The 18,061-nt window shown below is 54.7% G+C and overlaps 2 protein-coding genes across 2 annotated transcripts; one reads left to right on the top strand and one right to left on the bottom strand.

The window, feature by feature from the left end:
* Positions 1–8,964: 8,964 nt before the first annotated feature.
* On the bottom strand, positions 8,965–12,700 carry VOLCADRAFT_106423 (uncharacterized protein). Its single transcript, XM_002954441.1, has 7 exons — positions 12,539–12,700; positions 12,354–12,424; positions 11,729–11,851; positions 11,176–11,285; positions 11,090–11,131; positions 10,547–10,649; positions 8,965–10,129 (listed from the first exon to the last, which is right to left on the bottom strand). The coding sequence occupies exons 1-7, from the start codon at positions 12,642–12,644 to the stop codon at positions 9,974–9,976; spliced, it is 711 nt and encodes a 236-aa protein (XP_002954487.1). The 5' UTR covers positions 12,645–12,700; the 3' UTR covers positions 8,965–9,973.
* A 1,418-nt stretch (positions 12,701–14,118) lies between these two features.
* VOLCADRAFT_95359 (uncharacterized protein) lies at positions 14,119–15,373 on the top strand (the record flags this gene model as incomplete). Its single annotated transcript, XM_002954502.1, has 3 exons — positions 14,119–14,243; positions 14,404–14,573; positions 15,189–15,373. 3 exons carry the CDS (start codon positions 14,119–14,121, stop codon positions 15,371–15,373), a joined length of 480 nt encoding a protein of 159 aa, XP_002954548.1.
* Positions 15,374–18,061: the final 2,688 nt, after the last annotated feature.

The following is an 18,061-nucleotide window of genomic DNA, read 5'->3' as shown; positions in this document are numbered from 1 at the left end:
AACAACCTTGTGTCCTCCCGCCTGTGTCCTCCCGAACCCAAGGGTGCACTGGCGAGTGATAACATCCGCTTCGTGTCAGCGGGGGAGTACCACAGCGGTGCGGCCTCCGAAACCACTTTGTACGGCTGGGGCAGCAACGATTACCTCTGCACCGGTGTGGGACGCGGCAATCCCGTACAGGTACGCTCTGCTGCAGCATCGTGATGTTATTCCTTATCCGGAATAATTTTTTTAATGAGACCAGCTTACTATGGCTCTCGCTACAGGGGTAAGCTGCTGGTGGTGTCGCTTCGAGGGACACGCAAATTTACCTCCGCTGCACTGTTGGCAACAAGGGGAACATGGGTTGACATAGCGCCCGCTAACCTGCCCTGTTCCCCAGCCCCACCTTCATCCCTTGCGCTGTACGCTATTGCAAACTTGGCTGACGCAATAGAGCGAAATGCGCTCGCTGTCTGCACCGGCCTATGCGTGATCAGCTGGGATAACCAGCACCGTAACCCTGCGACTGCCCACCTGAGACGCGGCCGCTCCATGCTTCCCTGCGTGCGTTTTAACAGAAATTGGAAGGTGGCAACGACCGTGGCGACGTGGTACTGCCCGCCAAGTCGCTGGGCCCTATTTCGGAAGGGGGCTGGCAGGTGCAGGCGCTGGCAGCTGGCTATCAACACGCACTGGCAATTGCGGCCAACAAGGGCGGTAGTTGGGAGAGCAAGCCGAGGTAGGTGTCTGGGCAGGTACATGTGCGCGGTGGGCTGCTTGCTTGCCATGGCTGGTTCCCATGAACGGTTGTGGTGGTTACAGCCGTAGTAGGTTATGACAGCAGATTTGTCAGCATCATCGCTGCCGCATTCATGACGAGGCTTGCTTGAGGCGAAGGAAGTACGTGTGCGTGGTTGATGTTCAAATTGTTCGGAGCGAGCCCACCTGTGTTGCTGGCTAGCTGCCGGCATGCGTGAATGCGGTCCATGCCCAGGCGATGCCGAGGTCCATGGCAGCAAGAGCTTTGGAAGGTCGCTTGTGTCCATATCGGGCAGGCCCCATCTTGAAGTGCTCGCAAGGATGCTCCAAGCCTGGCCTGGCCAACAACGACCCGCGTCAAGACATGATTCTTAAAGGCTTTGCATGATCTCGACCGATGATGTTTGGGTGTGCCGTCCTGCTGAGACACGGCACAACTGTGCACTGCCTCGTGTGTCTTGGCCACCTTCAGGGAACTGAGTGGAGGCCAAGCCTCCGCCACCGCAGCTGGCGCTGCGGAGACTCCGTACACCGACACCTCGGCACCCGACTACCACACCCGCTACCTGGCACCGCAGCTACACCCCATCGAGCTCAACGCCTCGGAGTACGCGAAGCGATACCGGCGGTCGGACCGCTTCCACCTGATCGAGGTGGGTTGCTGATTTATGTGTTCGCCTCGCCCGGTTAAAGATGGGGCCATGCGGTTCCTGATGTCGCTAACCACAACTTCGCATATTGACGACTCTTCCGGCTGGTCCGTACCGCTTATCACGCGTAAACAAATGCCTTGGCCCCTTCCTCTAACAGCCGGAGTCTCCAGATATCTGGAAGGTTCTGCCGACCGCCTACGATCCCCGCTACAAGAACCCCTGCTGGTACGGGCGCTTCCTTGACGATTCGGTTTGGATGGTGGTTGATTTTCCTTTGGTTGCCACTTGAAGTTTTGCTTAATAGACAATGCGTAGAGAACCTGGGTGCTTGCTAGCACGCCTTGACAACAGCAAGGGGGAACTGCACAAACGCAGGGAGTGTTCACACCAGTTTGCGTCTACCCGATGCCCCATGCGCGCGAGCATGGGTTTGTTCGCCATCGCTTGACACCCTTCATTGCTGTCCATTGCACCTTGGCTCCGCAGGATGGTAGGGGAGCGCCTCCGCTGCGTGCCCTTCTTCCACATCGTGGGTGTCTCCAAGTGCGGCACCACCGACCTCTACCACCGCCTGTCCAAGCACCCGCAGCTTTTTGAGTCACGTAACAAGGTACAGATAACGCCCTCTGTATGACACAGCGCGACGCGTGTGAAAGCTTTGGCGCTGGAGATGCGGGCAGTGTGGCCGGAAGGATGGGCAAAAGTGTTCTGAACCTAGTTCCCTAAAATATTTCAACACATTGCAGATTGATCATGCCTACCTCTCTTGGGATTTGACCCTCTTTTGATCACCTGTCATCTCCGGTCTCTATAGTCCCTAACGCGCCTGGCCTTCACCCATGTCAACCGACGCGGGTTCACCCTGTAGGGCCCACACTGGTGGGACGAGTGCCCCTACCCACCCAAGGGCGCCTGCACCGCCCCGCCAAATGGTGACTTTGACGGCTACGTGGAGCTCTTCGCGGACGCAGCCGAGAAGATCAGAGCGAGCCCTGACGTGAGTGCGGCCTCATGCGTGCGCGGTGCTGGCTGCCTGGCAGCTATGTACATGCCTAGCTAGCCAGGTCATTGGGGCGGTTGCTTCGGGCTGCGAGTTGAGAAGCAATGCTGCAGCGAACTCCATGCTGAAATCCGTCCTGCGCCATCTCCCAATCTTTTGCCCACTTCGGAACCCTGTGGGCCTGCAGGGCATCACGGGGGAGGCCTCCTCCAACACCTTCACTTCAGCTGCTGGAGTGTATCTGCGGTACGTGTTGGGGCGTGCGTTAAGGGATGTCGGTAACACATTAGCCATTCATGGGAAAGCCATGTGGTACAGGCGCTTCTAGGATTTGACACAAGGGGCCATGCTGTACAGAATCATGTTGCGCCGTAAACAGCATGTACAAAACAGACATGTTGATTCCGCATGTGAAGCGACCGGGCACCATCGCTTGCCCCTCCTCCCCGCCCATTCGGCCTCCCCCTCCCTCCCTCCCTCCCTCCCTGTCGCCTAATCCTTCCCTCCCTCCCTCTCGGCTTCAGTGGGCCCTCCTGGGACCGCAACACCACCGTGACGATGCCGGAGCTGATGCGGGAGGCAAGTCCCTTCCTCAGGAACATCATCATCTTCCGCAACCCAGTCGACAGATACTACTCGGCATTCTACTACTACAGGTGGGTGCGCACACAATACTGTGACGTTGCGGGCCGCTAACTTCTTGCCGAATGTCTTGGCCGCTGTCTGGCTGGCTGGGGACTTAGGGCGCGCGCTGGCGCAGGGGCCCTTGAAGAGGGCAAATGCCGAGGGTGTTGTGACTGCAGTTGCGTGCCGTGGGGCTGTTGGCGTGTCTTATCTACCTGTCCCAAACTGATTTGACTCACCTGCCTTTCACCCACTTCGCTCTGCACAACCGATCCCTTTCCCAACTTCCGCAGGTGGTGGATCAAGGACCAGCCGACTCCCGGCCCGGAGGACTTCCACAAGTCTGCTGTTCAGGTGAGGTCGCTTACACGTCAAGACCTGATCCTTTGGGGTCCACTGCGCGAAGGTTTACTACTCGCATGGGAGATGCGATTCAGGGATAGTGTCGCATTCTCCTGTTATGCAGAACGGGCTCTTGTGTTTCGGCGCGGTGCATAAGGGTGCGTGCTTTCGCAGGCTACACATGAGCTCAAGTTGCTCCAAAGTTGAGAGGCAGTGACGCGGCTTCTCGCCGTCATGCGGTGTGCGGGTGGCCCTGCAGGCCCGTGTGCCTTGCCCCTTGTTGACTCCCGCCCAACATGTGCATTTCCCTTGAAGCCAAGCTTCCTGCCAGCCACTCAGAATGTCTACCTTCACACGATTAGCCCTGTATGGCGGGCACCGTGATTCGGTATCTTGGTCTTGATGGTGGGCCATTTCCCTCGACCCCGCGGGCAGAACCACTACTGAACAAATTAGTTGCTGCCCTAATCTCTCGACGGCGCAGGAAATTGCTGAATGGCAGGCGTGCGTAGCGCAAAATGGCCAGAAGTACTGCGTGCGGCACTACCACCCGCAGCAGCTTATCAAGGGCATGTACTCTGAGTTCATTATGGTGAGCGGTGTTATGAATCACGGGCTTTCACATGCGCAGGGTAGAGGGTATACCTAATTGCAGGGGTATACCTAATTGCAGGGGTATACCTAATTGCAGAGGTCATTGCAGCAGCTGCTCGTCCACTAGCTAGCGCCTCCCTGGCCGATTGGGGCGGTCCTTGGCCCGATGCCCCTGGAAAGAGGCGGATAGACCCCGCAGACGTACATAAAAGGTAGCGAATGGACCCATGCCTCGCCCATCGGGCCTCATCCTTCGTCCCAATATGTCGCTGTGCTCTGAAACTCCAATTTCCCCCCCCCCCCCCCCCACACACACAGGACTGGCTGGCGAACTGGCCCCGCGATCAGCTGCTATTTCTACGTAACGAGGACTACAGCAAGACGCCCCGGGAGCATATGGAGGCGGTGCTCACATTCCTGGGCATGAGGCAGCCAACGGACACCGAATGGCAGACGGTGAGGGTCGCACGTCACACTTCGCGTGGCAACTGGCATGAGACCCAATGACCAGCTTGACCCTTGTCTGGCTGCTCGGCAATCCTTCTTTCCTTTCATGCGCTCCAGCATTAAATTTTGTAGCACTCCTGCAGCCCCTTTTCCGTTATCAATACTAATGCATGACGACGCAGGAATGAGCGAGTGGACGTAACTGCACGACCTATTTTGGCACATGGCCGGAGCGCACATGTCCCGCAAGCGTGATACCATTTCCAGTCCTGGTGATTTCTCATCTTGCCGCTTGGCACGTCATTCAGCTTTCATTATCCTCTTGCAGTGTTGATGTGTTGCCGTACCATCTTCCGTATCATCCAATCATACGTATCATTCTGTCCGCGGTCATCTTCCCTTCAGATCATGGGCATGGAGACTCGCAACAAGAACAGCGACAAGTACCAGAAGATGCTGCCAGAGACCAGGACCATGCTCGAGGTGAGGGCGACGGTCCGGGAGTGGGCAGTGGGGTAAGGGGCTGCCGACTTCCTTTCTGGTCTTGATGGCCTCCGGATGCTATTGAACTATTGAGTCCCCCACTTCCGCTCGCCTGCTCCTGTTCAGGAGTTTTACCAGCCTTACAACGAGCGCTTAGCGGATATTCTGAGCGACGACAGGTGCGATTTTGGGGTCACGTGAGCATGTGGCCTGTGAGCTGTCCAGGGGTTATCCAGAGTTGCTCTGCTCTGATGCGTGTGTTTACAGACGTTACGGTAGGTTTGCCAACCACCGCGACTTGCCTAACCCCGGCCCTCGCCATTCTATCTGGTCTCGCTTGGTTGGCTCCCAACCCATCCAAATGCCCCAGGTGGCTCTGGCGGGACCCTCCGAAGAAGCGGGCCATCGCCCGCACCTCCTTGCGTCGACATGCACGACGAGCTTGAAAGGGCGCACACGGACGCTGTAGCGCCCGTAGATCTGCCTGGGCTCATGCTGTGGTCCACTTTGGACAGCATAGTGGTTCTTGTGGTTCTTGTCACGCAACCCACATCGAGGCGCAGGCCGGCAAAGGCTTCGTCCACCTGACGTTGCTGCGGCCCCCATTAGCCCGGACGAGTGGTTTGCGGGGCGGAACGTGTCGTGGTTTCTGGTACTAAGTTAATTCACTAGAGATTTGCTCAGAAGGGTGAGCTCCACAGTTAATTTTTAGGTAGGTAAGTACGACCACCAAGTTCGTCAAGACCGTCAGTGGGGGCCGAGGAATGGGAGCGGAGAGGAGTTAGGGCAGGACTAAGAGCTTGCTCCTTCGCTTCCAGCTTTTGACTGGTACTTATGCGGGGCAAACCCGTGTGGCTGGGGACGGGATGGGACAAGCGGGCAGCCGCGTGCTCCTGTGTTTGCAGGATGTTTGGTTTTGCAATGGGCGCTGACTGATTATACGGGTAGCCCAGGCTCTGGCACGCTCTGACGTGATGGAAGACAGGTTCGAAGTCAGGAGTCAGAACTGCGTGAAGGAGAGGTCATGATTGACAAGGTGGTGTCGGCTTTCCCGAAGCTGGAAAAGGGCCGGGACCCCTTTAATCCGTGCAGGCCCATAGCTTGGCACTTGTGCACAAACTGCTGGGCTGTCTCGCTATGCAGAGGAAGCCAACACGCTTTGCAAGCGCAGTCTGTAAGCCGACGTTATAGGAGCAGTCGGGAAGCAAATGGTCAATTCGCGCGCGTCAGTCACCGATTCAATAAGGGACCGAGATAACTATCATCGCGTGAAGGGAATCGGCAGTACCACGTGCGAGGGTGATGTGAGATGTGAATTCCGGGTGCATGCCAGTACGGCGGCCAGATTTGGACATGACCCTCCGAGAGTCTCTAAAAGGTTCCAGAAGGATCAGCTACTGAACACATTTCTGAGGCATGGACACATGCGATCACCACAGCGCCGGCCTGTGAAGATGAACGCGCAGTGTCATGGTGCTTTGGTGCGGCCCATCGAAGAAAACCCTAAAACCCAAAGTGTAGGAACTTTGCGTAGTTTTGCGCATAGAACATCATCCCATTAGGCAAACGCTAGTTAAATCGTGAAGCGCAAAATGGTCGCGGAGAGAAGGTCGCGCCAGTTTGCATGTTCGAATCGCATGACGCCGCCAACTGCATGTCCTTTAATAAGAGATACAGCATCGTCTGGACGGAAATATAGCGCGAGAAACGTTAATGTGACCTTAACCTCGGTCCATGGAAAAAGCTAAACTTGTTTGTGCACACAGAGGGATGCAAAGATTAGGGATTGGGTTCGGGTACCGGTCAGGCAGGAATTAGGATTCGGAAAGAGGGGCAGGATTAGGATACAAAGTTGAGGCCAGGTTTAGGATGAGGACCCGCGTGTAGGATTAGGATTGGGACCCGGCCCCAGGATTAGGATTGCGACCCGGCCCCAGGATTAGGATTGGGACCCGGCCCCAGGATTAGGATAAATACCTATATCCAGGATTACGATTAGTACACTGGTATTGGATTAAGATTAGGGCACCGCAATGATTGGCAATTAGGATACTGCTATGTAGGAGGACTATCAAATCCAGCTACCGTTCAGACTGGGTTAGAAAGTTGCTATGCCATGTCATACTAAGTGATGTCGCGTGTGATGTGTGCGCTCATGCTCCTGATCACGGAAGCCATACGCTCCAGGAGCTCCAGCCATGCTTCTGACAGGCATCTGCTGATCAGTAAAATTGCGATAAAACAATCTGCAAAAATTGACGAGGACGGTCTAGACACGAAGACGTATGGATGGCGTCCGCGCCTCCTCCGGAACCAACTGCACGACATTGAGGGACGCTTCCAAAAGCAGTCGCGTGGTTTGCGTCCTTATAAAATATTAGTAGGTTAAATGTCGGAAACTTTATGAATAATTTTTCTACTATGCGCACGTGCTAACATTACTGGCTCAACATCATAGGTCGACATCGTGTTACGAGACATGTCCTGCTTATTGGGTTGTACTTCATAGCTGCGAAAGCCCCTGGTATTTATGGCATTGAAGGTCTCTGCTTCGCTGCCAGTGTGGATGGTGTTCCATTGGATCACCTCTCTCAGCTACTCCTTCCAAGGACGTGTTTGCTCTGCCTGCTTGTTGTTAATTCTCGGGCTTCGGGCTTTGTATGAATGAGCTTATTGTTATGCGCACATGTTAACATCTTTTGGCTCAATATCATACGTAGACATCGTTTCGCGAGGGATGTCCTGCTTATTGGGTTGCGCTTCATAGCTGTGAAAGCCCCTGGTATTTATGGCATGGAAGATCTCTGGCGCGCTGCAAGTGTGGATGGTGATCCATTGGATCACCTCTCTCAACGTGCATTTTATCTTCGACCGCCCCACAGTCGCATCTGCAGATGCTTGAATCAAGGTGTTTAGACGCATTATCCCTGCTTAAACTCTTCGTATGGCACGATACTGCAGAATTGGCCAGGATGCGCAGCTTCGTCAGCCTGCTTTTTATGTTTCAAGTTTTACTTCGTTTGATCATATACCCGCTGTAAAATTGCATTGGTTTTTTTACGCACTTGCATTGCCATCGCCTCGCGCCTGTATGGCACTGTGTGTTTCCGTGTCACGGCACCCTTCTATTAGCCAAAATTAAGGTTTTACCGAAATAGGGGGGTCCTTGTGAAGCAGCTGCCCGCGTTTCCAAAGCACGTATGGTGTTGGATTGTAAGGTGCCACAAGTACGTTTGCGAGGAAGAGAATGTGGCCAGGCTGGAGAGGAAAGTGCAGTGGCATATTGGAATGTGAGATTCACGTAAGCGAGTTACAGGGCGTTTTATTGCACGGGCGAATTTACGTGCAAATCTTTCACCGTAGCATCAGTCCTCAGTTCACTTCTTGAATCGAACATCAGCATAGGTGCAAGCCCTCTCGCTTGGGGGAATATGCAAACAAACATCCTGATAGGGGTAAACTCGCACGCTAGCACATGCATGCTTAGTTGAATGGTGAGATGCGACCCCCCCTTCATTTCGTGCTCGGCAAGCCTGCCACCGCGTACCGGATATGTTGGCGATGTTACAGAACGCTGCACCTTGGTTTCTGTGCTCATTGCGTACATTGCTCGACCCCGCCGACCAAAACTACACGTGCCCAACTGAAGACATTCCCGGTGGTTGTGCAGCAGCTCTTGAGGCTGTTGCTGGCTGAAATCCATCCTGAGCTGTTGCAACACGGCTAACGCGGGCACGTCCCTATGCACAGCAAATAGCTGTTCCAAGCCAACAGCGGCGTCCATGTCACCGACAAGGCTCTAAACGTCTTATCTGTTCTTATGTTTAATTAAGTTTATGTATGTTATACTTTGCGCAACTTTGTAATTGACTTTACTCTGAACAAGGTGCTGCATACAACTGCCTCTTCGCCAGCGCTTCATCTTCCGCGGCAGTTTCACGAGCCCAGAGTTGCAAGCTACGACGTTGGCTTTCGGTGCTTTTATTTACTGCAAAGCATCGACGCAATAGTCCAGCGTGCGGCTATGGCCAACATGCTCACCTGCGCAACGCGCTGGCGCACCTGGTCCTCATCCGCCAAGAAATTTTATATACATTTGTACAGGCGCATTTTGCGAATCGCACGCGCGCATCTGCGCGGCAAAATTCGCTCCTGACTTTTGGGACGAGATGTACGGAGTCTCTATTCGCGAAGTACGACCGGACACATTTGTGCGAGAGGCTGCTTAATCAGTCACACGATAACAGCTCCACGATAAGGATTACGACACGACCAAGAGGATTAGGATTGGGACCCCAGCCTCAGAGTTAGGATTGCGGTCCGGCCCCAGGATTAGGATTGGGACCCCCCCCAGGATTGGGATTGGGACCCGGCCACAGGATTAGGATTAGAACCCCGACCCTAGGATATGGATTAGACCACCACTCTGGATTAGGGATTAGAAGTGGTCCACCCCTGTTGAGATTAGAGGATTGCTGACCGGTACCCACCCCCTGGATTAGAGGATTAGGACCACTTTGCACCCCTCTGACAGTACAAATGCAAGTCGCACGCATATGGGATAGAACACGGCAAGCATGGTCAATGACAATGTAGATATATTGTACTGCACGCTAACGAGCAAACGAGCTGAACAAACACGCCCATATTCGCATTCTGTCCGAAGGCAGGCTATAAACAAGCACCGGGATATAGCGTGTAGCTTGACAGCTACTATCAACCCGTTGCAAGAGCACCTCCTCAATCTCAAGTTGCCGCGGGGACGGGTCCGACTCACTTGTGGAACGCCGAAGGCCCGGGGCTCAGCTCAGCCAACACCAAGCCAGGCTCGGTCCTTCCTGAAAACAGCCTTGCGGCACTCTCGTGCTGCCCCTTCCCCCATCTTCCCCGCGTGTTCACTGCCCGAGCCTCGTGGCACTTGGGAGAGGGCTTTTGCCGATTTCAGAGCTACAAGCCTTTCTGTTGGGAGGCCAGTTTGAAGTTTAGTTGGAGCGCCAGCTGTGTCTTCAAGCTATTGCAGCCTGGCCCCAGATGTCTTTCTCGTCACGAACAGCACGATTGAGTTGATTTACGCAACAGCAGCGACCCCTTACACAGCACCAGTCGAAAGCTCATCTAGGCGCAGCGGCTGTAGCGTAAATGGTATTGACTGTAGCAGCCATCTGGTGGTGATGTTGTACGAGTCTGTACTGTTGCGGTACGGCTCCACAGGGATGTTAGACACCACTCCTGCCATGTCCTCGGCCTGCAAGTGTTCGGCAATGCATAAAGCACAACACGAGCAGGCCCACTCAGAATGCAGCGTGCGTGAAGCTCCTCAGCATAACGGCCACGAAAGTGCCCCTGACTTGCCGTTGCTTAGAGGACCAGATCAAATGGCCTTAACCTCCAGCCTTTGCTGCGGTTTGCGTATTGTCCACAGCCTCACCCTCCAGGTGTGGCCTCCGTCCAAAGCCAAGGGGGCGCAGTATACGCAACACCGAAGGCTTCCCATGAGACCCCTGCCTCGTCATTAACCATAAACTGCCGACGGACAACCCACACACGCCATGAGCCCCTTGCCGGTGAGCTCAAATGAAAGACGTTATCAATTCCTGTTGGGCTTCTTCGGCCTCTGCTCGCCCTCCACACCAACTACACTCCCTGCCCACAACCCTCTCACCACGACCTCCGCAAACACCGTGAAGGCCCCGCCCCACTCCGTGTGATCTGCGGTGCCAATAAAGAAATCCGACGTATCCCCAATGAAGGCCGCCGTGCCGCGCCTGCAAGCACAAGAATGTCGATGTGAGGCATTAGGGGGGCTTCACGGCTGGTCGGCGAGCTAGCAAAGGACTGGTGCATGGACCCGTTTCCTCCTTCCCTTAACGACGGAGCCAGATGGCATACAAGATGGCAAAATGAAGTACAGCGCAACGGCCTGGCAGGTGTTGCTATCGAATGCCTGTGTTCTGGACGCCAACAGCACGATTGGCATGAGGGGGAAATGACGGCGCCTAATCCTAGGGCCTCATCAGCACCGCTGCTAGTGAACCGCTGCAACGCAGCCCAGCAAGCCCGTCCACGAGCAACCTCCATGCGCCATGCCGGCCGCTTTCCCCGCACCAATCCCGACTGCCAGCTGCTGCTGAGCAGGCAGGTAGCTGGCCCCCGGGAAGAGTAGAAGAGTTGGCCCCACCTCATCCGCGCTTTACACACCTCTCACCCAATTTGCATAACCTGCTCCATTCCAAGCTTCCAGGCCCATCTATACGCAGGGGTTTGGAGCCCAGTACAACACAACGCACTCACATAACCGGTAGCAGTTTCGCGTTTTCCATTTTAACCTTGCTCAGCATCCCGGGGAGGCCACCCTGGAGTAGCGCATACGGCGGGCCACTGAAACCGTTGACGCCCCAGTTCTACAGCGACAGCGGCGGTGCAGCAGCGAGAGGGAAGGCATCAACCACCGCAGAGAAGCACTCTTGCCTCAGGGTCATCATGGCGCAAGCCAGGGAGTGTGCCCGGACGGCGCCGGAGAGGGACACCAGGAGCACATGCACATCCGTCCGAGGACCCCGAGAATGAGAGGACACCATCGCTGCCGTGAATGTTCTCAACCGCTATGGAAGGTGAGAACTATGGAAGGGAGGAGAACGCCAGCCTTAACAAAGCGCGCGCACCTGGGAAGTTTGAGCACGGCTATGCGACTATGCGAATACGCCGACCCTCTCTCCACGCGCACCACGACGCTACAAAAGCAGACTCGACATGTGTCCGCGCACGGACGCCCCACATTCACCCGCACTGCAACTGGCTCCTTACCCTTTTCCCAGCTGCCCCTACCAGAACCGACCAAACTGACCAGTGGCACGGGCTCATGACGATAAAAGCTACAGCCGGAACATTCCCGTGATGTGCCAACCGCCATGGCGGCTATAGCCTCACATGCCTTTGGGGCCCAGTCCCGACGCAAACGAAGTCGAATCTGCGTGCGGGAGGTTGGAAACAAGAACACTGATGCTAAAATTTCCGGAGAAGGTAAATCGATTACGATGTCGTCTATTTTCGTCTGGGGCTTCGACTGTGGATGCGTGGCCTCAGGGTTAAGGGTTTCGGGGACCAACTGAGGCTTGAGACGCGGAAAGGTCAGACCGGCAACAGCGGTGGAGCCAAAGAGCGGTGACAACAGCAACAGCGGCAGCAAAAGCCAAGAAATCACAAGGTGATATCTATTGTTGCGAGGGAGGGGCGGGGCAACAGCGGGCAGCAATCTGCCGCCTCTATTTTATTTAATCACGTCGCGATAAGAACCATCATGCAATGACAACTTGGCCCTGTCGACAGCGCTCAACGGCCCAAATCCCCGAACGCGGAATGGCCGCCGATGCCAATGTGTACAAATTGGCATCCCAGAGAATCAGCAAGCAATTTTCATAAGAGATGGACTGCTACCGCCACGCATAAATTCGATAGCTACGGCCTCTGACCTGGCCGTAAGTTGAAACCAGCGCAACAGCCGCGATGGAGCCAGGATCCAGTTCATCCCTTGACCGGCTGACTACGCCGCAAGATAAAACAAGCTCGTGGGCTTTGGATCTGCCTTACGTGAAGCACGTAACCTGCTGCACGCGCAGCCCTAAGTTCGGGCCCGTGGATTCAGAGAAAATCTTGCCTTCGCTGTAAGTAATGAAAGCACCCTGCCTCGGAACCTCTCCAGCGCAGGGTCGCAAGCCAAGGAGGCTACAAAGTAGCGCAACGATATGGATAGTCCAGATCATTTTTCTTCTCTGTCTCTAACTTTTATACCCTGCGCTACCGTTATTTCGCTGTATTACACATAACAGGCGCCCCTTATAAGTCACGTATCATTGGCAGTTATTTTGCTAGCCAGTTCACAAACGGCGCGCACAAACCTAGAGCCTAAACAATGCCTCGACCTGTTCAGATAAGACAAAGAGGTTGATTTCTGGTGCGAATCTACACAGCTGCTCGTCCGTCGTACCAAGCTGGTGCCAGTACACTCCGGGCTTGCGCATAGCTGGATCACCCCTGTGCTTTGGTTGATATGTCCATAAAATCTCTTTCCTCCAATTGTGAACGCCCCTTTCCCGTCACCCCCAACGCAAGTGCCTTCGAGAGGGCAGGCTCTGAGGTGCACAAAGATCCGAATGGCAGGCCTGGCCTACCCTCATTGACGATGCATTTTTCCTCGGGTCAGCCCCACCAGCTGTTACGAGTCTTGATATAATGGGAGCTTTGCGATCCTTGTCAATGCTTTCCTTTCAGGGAGAGCTACCTTATTTTCTAATCACCTAGATAGCGTATCACGTTGTGATGCAGCTCACGTGTATCACCTCATACGCCACTGTCTGCGGTACCTGGGTTTCCATCAAGCATTGATCGGCAAATCCAGGATTTGAATTCCTGCGAGTACTGCGAGTCCGTACCACAGTACCCGCAGCCGAAATTCGTCTTAAGGCCCCGGCTGCGGGCCTCAAGGGCCAAAATTCGACCAAAAGACGTGACTTGCAACCTTTTCTTTCGCCCGTAGGGCCGCGCGCTGGACTTGAACTCGGTGTTTGAATTTGTAAAAGACTGTCACGATCACCTCTATACAACTCGGCGACGGTTATTGCCGATAAATCACCACAGTTTTAGCGTCTGCACGGATGACTTGCAGCTGCCGCAGCACTTGAGGGCGTCGACTTGGTCAAAGCGTTCCATGTGGGCTATCCTGAATTTCGTCTGGCATCTTATTATCCCTTCGGCATGCTATTTAATTGCTGGCCGCGGCATGTCGGCAACCTCTCGCCGGGGAATGAAGGAAACGCGGGCCGAAATCTCCAGCGGCCGACAACGCACGTTAGCATGCTGACCGGATGTAAAATCACCGCTGACCCCGCAGCAATAGATACTGCGGCGGTAGAGCCGTTACTTGGGCCAGCATGCTGGCCTGCGTGCGTTGTCGGCCGCTGGAGATTTCTGCACGTGTTTCTTTTGTTCCCCGGCGAGAGGTNGCCGACATGCCGCGGCCAGCAGTCCGAAGGCATGCCGATGGAATAAGTAAGGTGCCGACGACAGGATAGCCCACATGGTACGCATCCCTGGGTGTGTTTGGCTGTTGCCGCAAGGAGCTGAACAGTCTTTCTTTCGGTATCCACTGCGCTAGCCATCGCCTTGCTCTGGCCGTGAAGCATGCTGATACACATCGCAATAGCAGTCCTGAGCGCAAGTCCATGACCGGGTCCGTCGATGGCGCCCTCCATAGGAGCGCACGCTGTGTTTTCCAAGTCTCCAAAGCGGCGTGAGGACTACAAGGCTCTTTGCGCAGTGCTGGATGTTCTGGCAAAGACCCTCAAGCCTTTTCTTGTCACATGGTAGGTAACTAGCATTTCAGGCTTTCGTACGTTGTTCGGGCTTCGTGTGAATTGTGGGGATGCACTAAAGAGGGGGCTATGGATACGGTGTTGTACTCTGCACTGCTACTCTCAATTTCCTTGTAAACCCTGTGCTCCCTGTGCTTGTGCCTCCCTGCAGCTGGAGCAGTCGGTTCCAATGCATGAAGGATCTGTTGCCACAGCTGAAGGCCTTCCTGACCTTCCTGTGGCTGGATGCTGTCAATGTAGCCTCTTCCTCCCCAGCTGCCAGCAATGTGACGAGGCCAGCTGCTCCGGTCACCGGCAAAGTAACAAAGCCAGCTGCAACAGGTGCTGGCAATGTTACTCAGCCAACTGCCAGGGTCACCGGCATTGTTATGCAGCCCATGGTTCTGCAAACAACACATCCAGTACAGCCCATGGTTTCTGTTGTATCACGTCTTATCGCAGGAAAAGAACCGATCGGCGGACGTCAATCCCGTGATACCCAGGATACTACAATTATCCCCCATCCAGAGCGGAGGGGGTCCTCGACCGTTCATCTATCTCAGGGTACCCGAAAGATGTCAGCATCTACTGGAAACCATCGGCAGCAGGACGTAAGGAGAATCGAACCCGGGTCGAGACTGGGACACCGAGTCTCGATACCAATTTGCTGTATCACGTCTTATCGCAGGAAAAGAACCGATCGGCGGACATCAATCCCGTGATACCCAGGATACTACAGTTCCCCCAAGTCTGCACCGCATGACGCCTTGTATGCAGCGATCAGCGCAATTCCACAGCTTCCCAATCAAGTGGTGCTGATACGGGGTGTATGGCGCAGATAACAGTGATGACAGCAATTATGAGCCACATATGGATTCAGGTTCTGAGGCTGACGAGCTGGAGTGTGATGAGCATGACCCGAGGGCTGAGGAGGTGTTCTGCACCTTGCATGCACAGCTTACAGATTTCCGGATGCTGGTGAGCCTGCACTTCATGTGCAATTGCTAGTGCAGACCAATGGTGTGTTTAGGCTGATGCAAGCCCAGCAGTTTAAGTTTTCTGAGATTGCTGGTGCTGTTGCGGTGGTGCAGTGCTCACTGCTGAAGATGTGCAGCCAGGGTAGTACACACTTCCTGCACTGAAGTCCTTATGGTGACGAGGGGGGTCAGGGATTCCCAAGCCTCTTGCAACCAACTGCAACTGCCAGTTGCCAACTGCCCTAAGCAAGTCGAGATCAGGTGTCCATCACTGCAAACTTATTGAACGGGCCACCTGGAAGACCTCATCCAGGTCTCCTCTGGTTCTCCTGTATCTGAACAGGTTTCTTAACCACCGTCCCACAGTCACCACCCTGCTGCCCTCCCCCGTGTGCACTTATGAGTGAGGAGGGCCGCCATGCAGTGGTAGTGGCAGTCATGGTTGAGATGCTGAAAATGCTGTGATGTGACGTAGCAGTGGGACCCAGAGAGTAAGGGGCAAGGCATCTGGGAGGATTTGACAATTTGTTGATGCACATTTGTCTTTGGACCTGATTGAAAGCCGGCTCACTGGGTGCACTGACAAGACACAGAAAACGGAGGTGAAGCGGAAGCTCTAAGCCAAAAGTGCTTTAAGTCATCAATGCCTGCATAAGTGGCATGTCCACAACGTAAAGTAGGAAGAACGTAAAGTAGGAAGAAGGAAGGTTGCAACTGCGGAGACCTCTTGACTTCCCGAGTTCCAGTGGTGAGGCATCAGGGAAATCTGACGTCGCGTGATAATCCTAATGGCCTCAGACAGCCATGACAGCCAGTCGAAGGAAAGAGGACGCCCGAGCATGACGGGTCAAGAGCAACTGCAGTTTGCCCCCAGAGGCCTTGGGAATGCTGCCGCACCTTACCTCTTCATGCAGACTCCTTCAACTCAGTCATCAGCAACATAGCTTCTTAGTTGGACGAGTTCTACTTCTAGTGCATCAGGTGTTTAGAAAGCAGCGTGCCATGTCAACTTTCTGTGTTTTCGAACAATCGGGTGCTTCATTACCACAGCTGTGGCGGCGGGATCGGCCTGTACTCCCTCCCCCTGCGTTTTACTTCCTCCACCCTACATGCCTTTCGCTCACGCACTCGCATGTTCACCGCAAACGGCACCAACATCAACTGTTATGGTCCTTCCCTTATGCCTCTCCTCCCACTAGGGCCATATACCTTCAACAAACGTTAAACCGTAATTTATGCTGAAACTTCGCTAACCTATTTAACGAAAAGAGCATTTCTTCAACACGCTCAATGACCCAGGCTCTTGCACACATGGTTTCAGGGTTTGCGGATGCGGATTAAATCCACCACGAACTTGTCACCGTACACTGCAATAACTCTCACCTTGACAGAGAACACATCCTGGGCAGTGAAACTACTGAGTGAGCTGCCCCGAGTTGAACAGTTACACGAGCCGCATAACCTCAATCGTGGCGGGGTTCAAACCCACCTGGAAATAACCCCCAAGGGCCGGATCAAAAACTTAGACCACCCTATCCATGCCCATTATGTCATCCACTTCCCCCGCACTGGCTTCATCTCTTCCTCATCCGCACCTCTGTGTGTGGGGCCCGATCCTTCGGCAGCACCGGCAGGTTCTTGCCGTCCGCACATATGCCTTAGACACCTGCCAGTAATCGCAGCTATTGGAGGTACTCAACTCCGGCAGGAGCAGCAGCAGCAGCAGCAGGACCACGGTGCCTCCTCATGTTGATTGCAGACCCAGGTTCATGCGGACAGACAGTGAGGAACAAGCGGGGAAGGCGTGTCTGTGGACAAGTCAGCATGCATGTGTCGATTACCGGGAATAGCATATCAGCGCGCGATTATACCTCTACAGTACGACACAGGAAACCCTAAGTATACGGCATTAAGGCTTCTGTCCTGTGTGTCACTGATGTACCGCATATTGCACTTGTTGAGGTATAATTGCACGCTCGGTATGCTATTCCCGGTAATCGACACATCACACGTTGGCATGTCCACAGACGCGCCCTCCCCGCTAACCAGGTTTGTGGCCTGTGTCCTGCGGTCTCCTTGTTCTGCCCTGCAGCGGCGTCGTTCCGTTCCCCTCGCAGTCAACACGGGCTGCCTCGAGCTCAGCTGTTTCTGCAGATCCACAAACCTAAACCCGCCCTAGAGGCGCAGAAGCCCCTGTGCGGCCGTCCAGAACCGAGCTAATATGGGCCGCTGTATGCGCTGCTGCCTGGGCGCACCATGGCCTCAATCGGTGGAGAATCCCGCAGCACAAGGAGCTTCGGAGAAGGCTTTGAACCAACCTCGCTGCGTATTTTAGCGACGTCATGGCGGCTGCAATCCCGCCGCGTGTTGAGTCCACGGCTTCATGCCCGAATGTCATCCTCTCCGTCTACGTGCGTGTGCTCCTGCCAAATCCGGTAGCATCGTGTTACAAGGCTGCCAGGAAAAGTCGGCGAGTCGAGATAGGGCAAGGGCGTGCATCCCGGAACAAGGCTTTCAACTCGCACGCTGCCGAAACCGTCCTCACGTGTGTACAATGTGTACACCGGCTGCAACCAGCCGGGCCCACACACACCCGCCACAGATATCGCCTACTGCCTTTCCCCATTGTGCATATGTCTTTTTATGTTCCACCTGTTCCGAAGGCGGCCGCCTTCCAAGCCACGTTCGCACGAAACGCCAAAAACAGAATTGTGCACGCGTCAGAAAACACCCCCTCCAGGCTACCTCCCTCCCTGATCATGCAAGGATCTGCACCATCAGCCGCAGCAACGAAAGTTCCCAACCCCGGGCCTCTTGCAGCACGGCATCACCACGCCGCCAGCCTACAGCAGC

This window comes from Volvox carteri (genome assembly GCF_000143455.1).
Source record: "Volvox carteri f. nagariensis unplaced genomic scaffold VOLCAscaffold_43, whole genome shotgun sequence".
Classification (NCBI taxonomy): Eukaryota; Viridiplantae; Chlorophyta; class Chlorophyceae; order Chlamydomonadales; family Volvocaceae; genus Volvox; species Volvox carteri.
The sequence above is the reverse complement of the archived record's forward strand: the minus strand, read 5'-3'. Positions and strand labels throughout refer to the sequence as shown.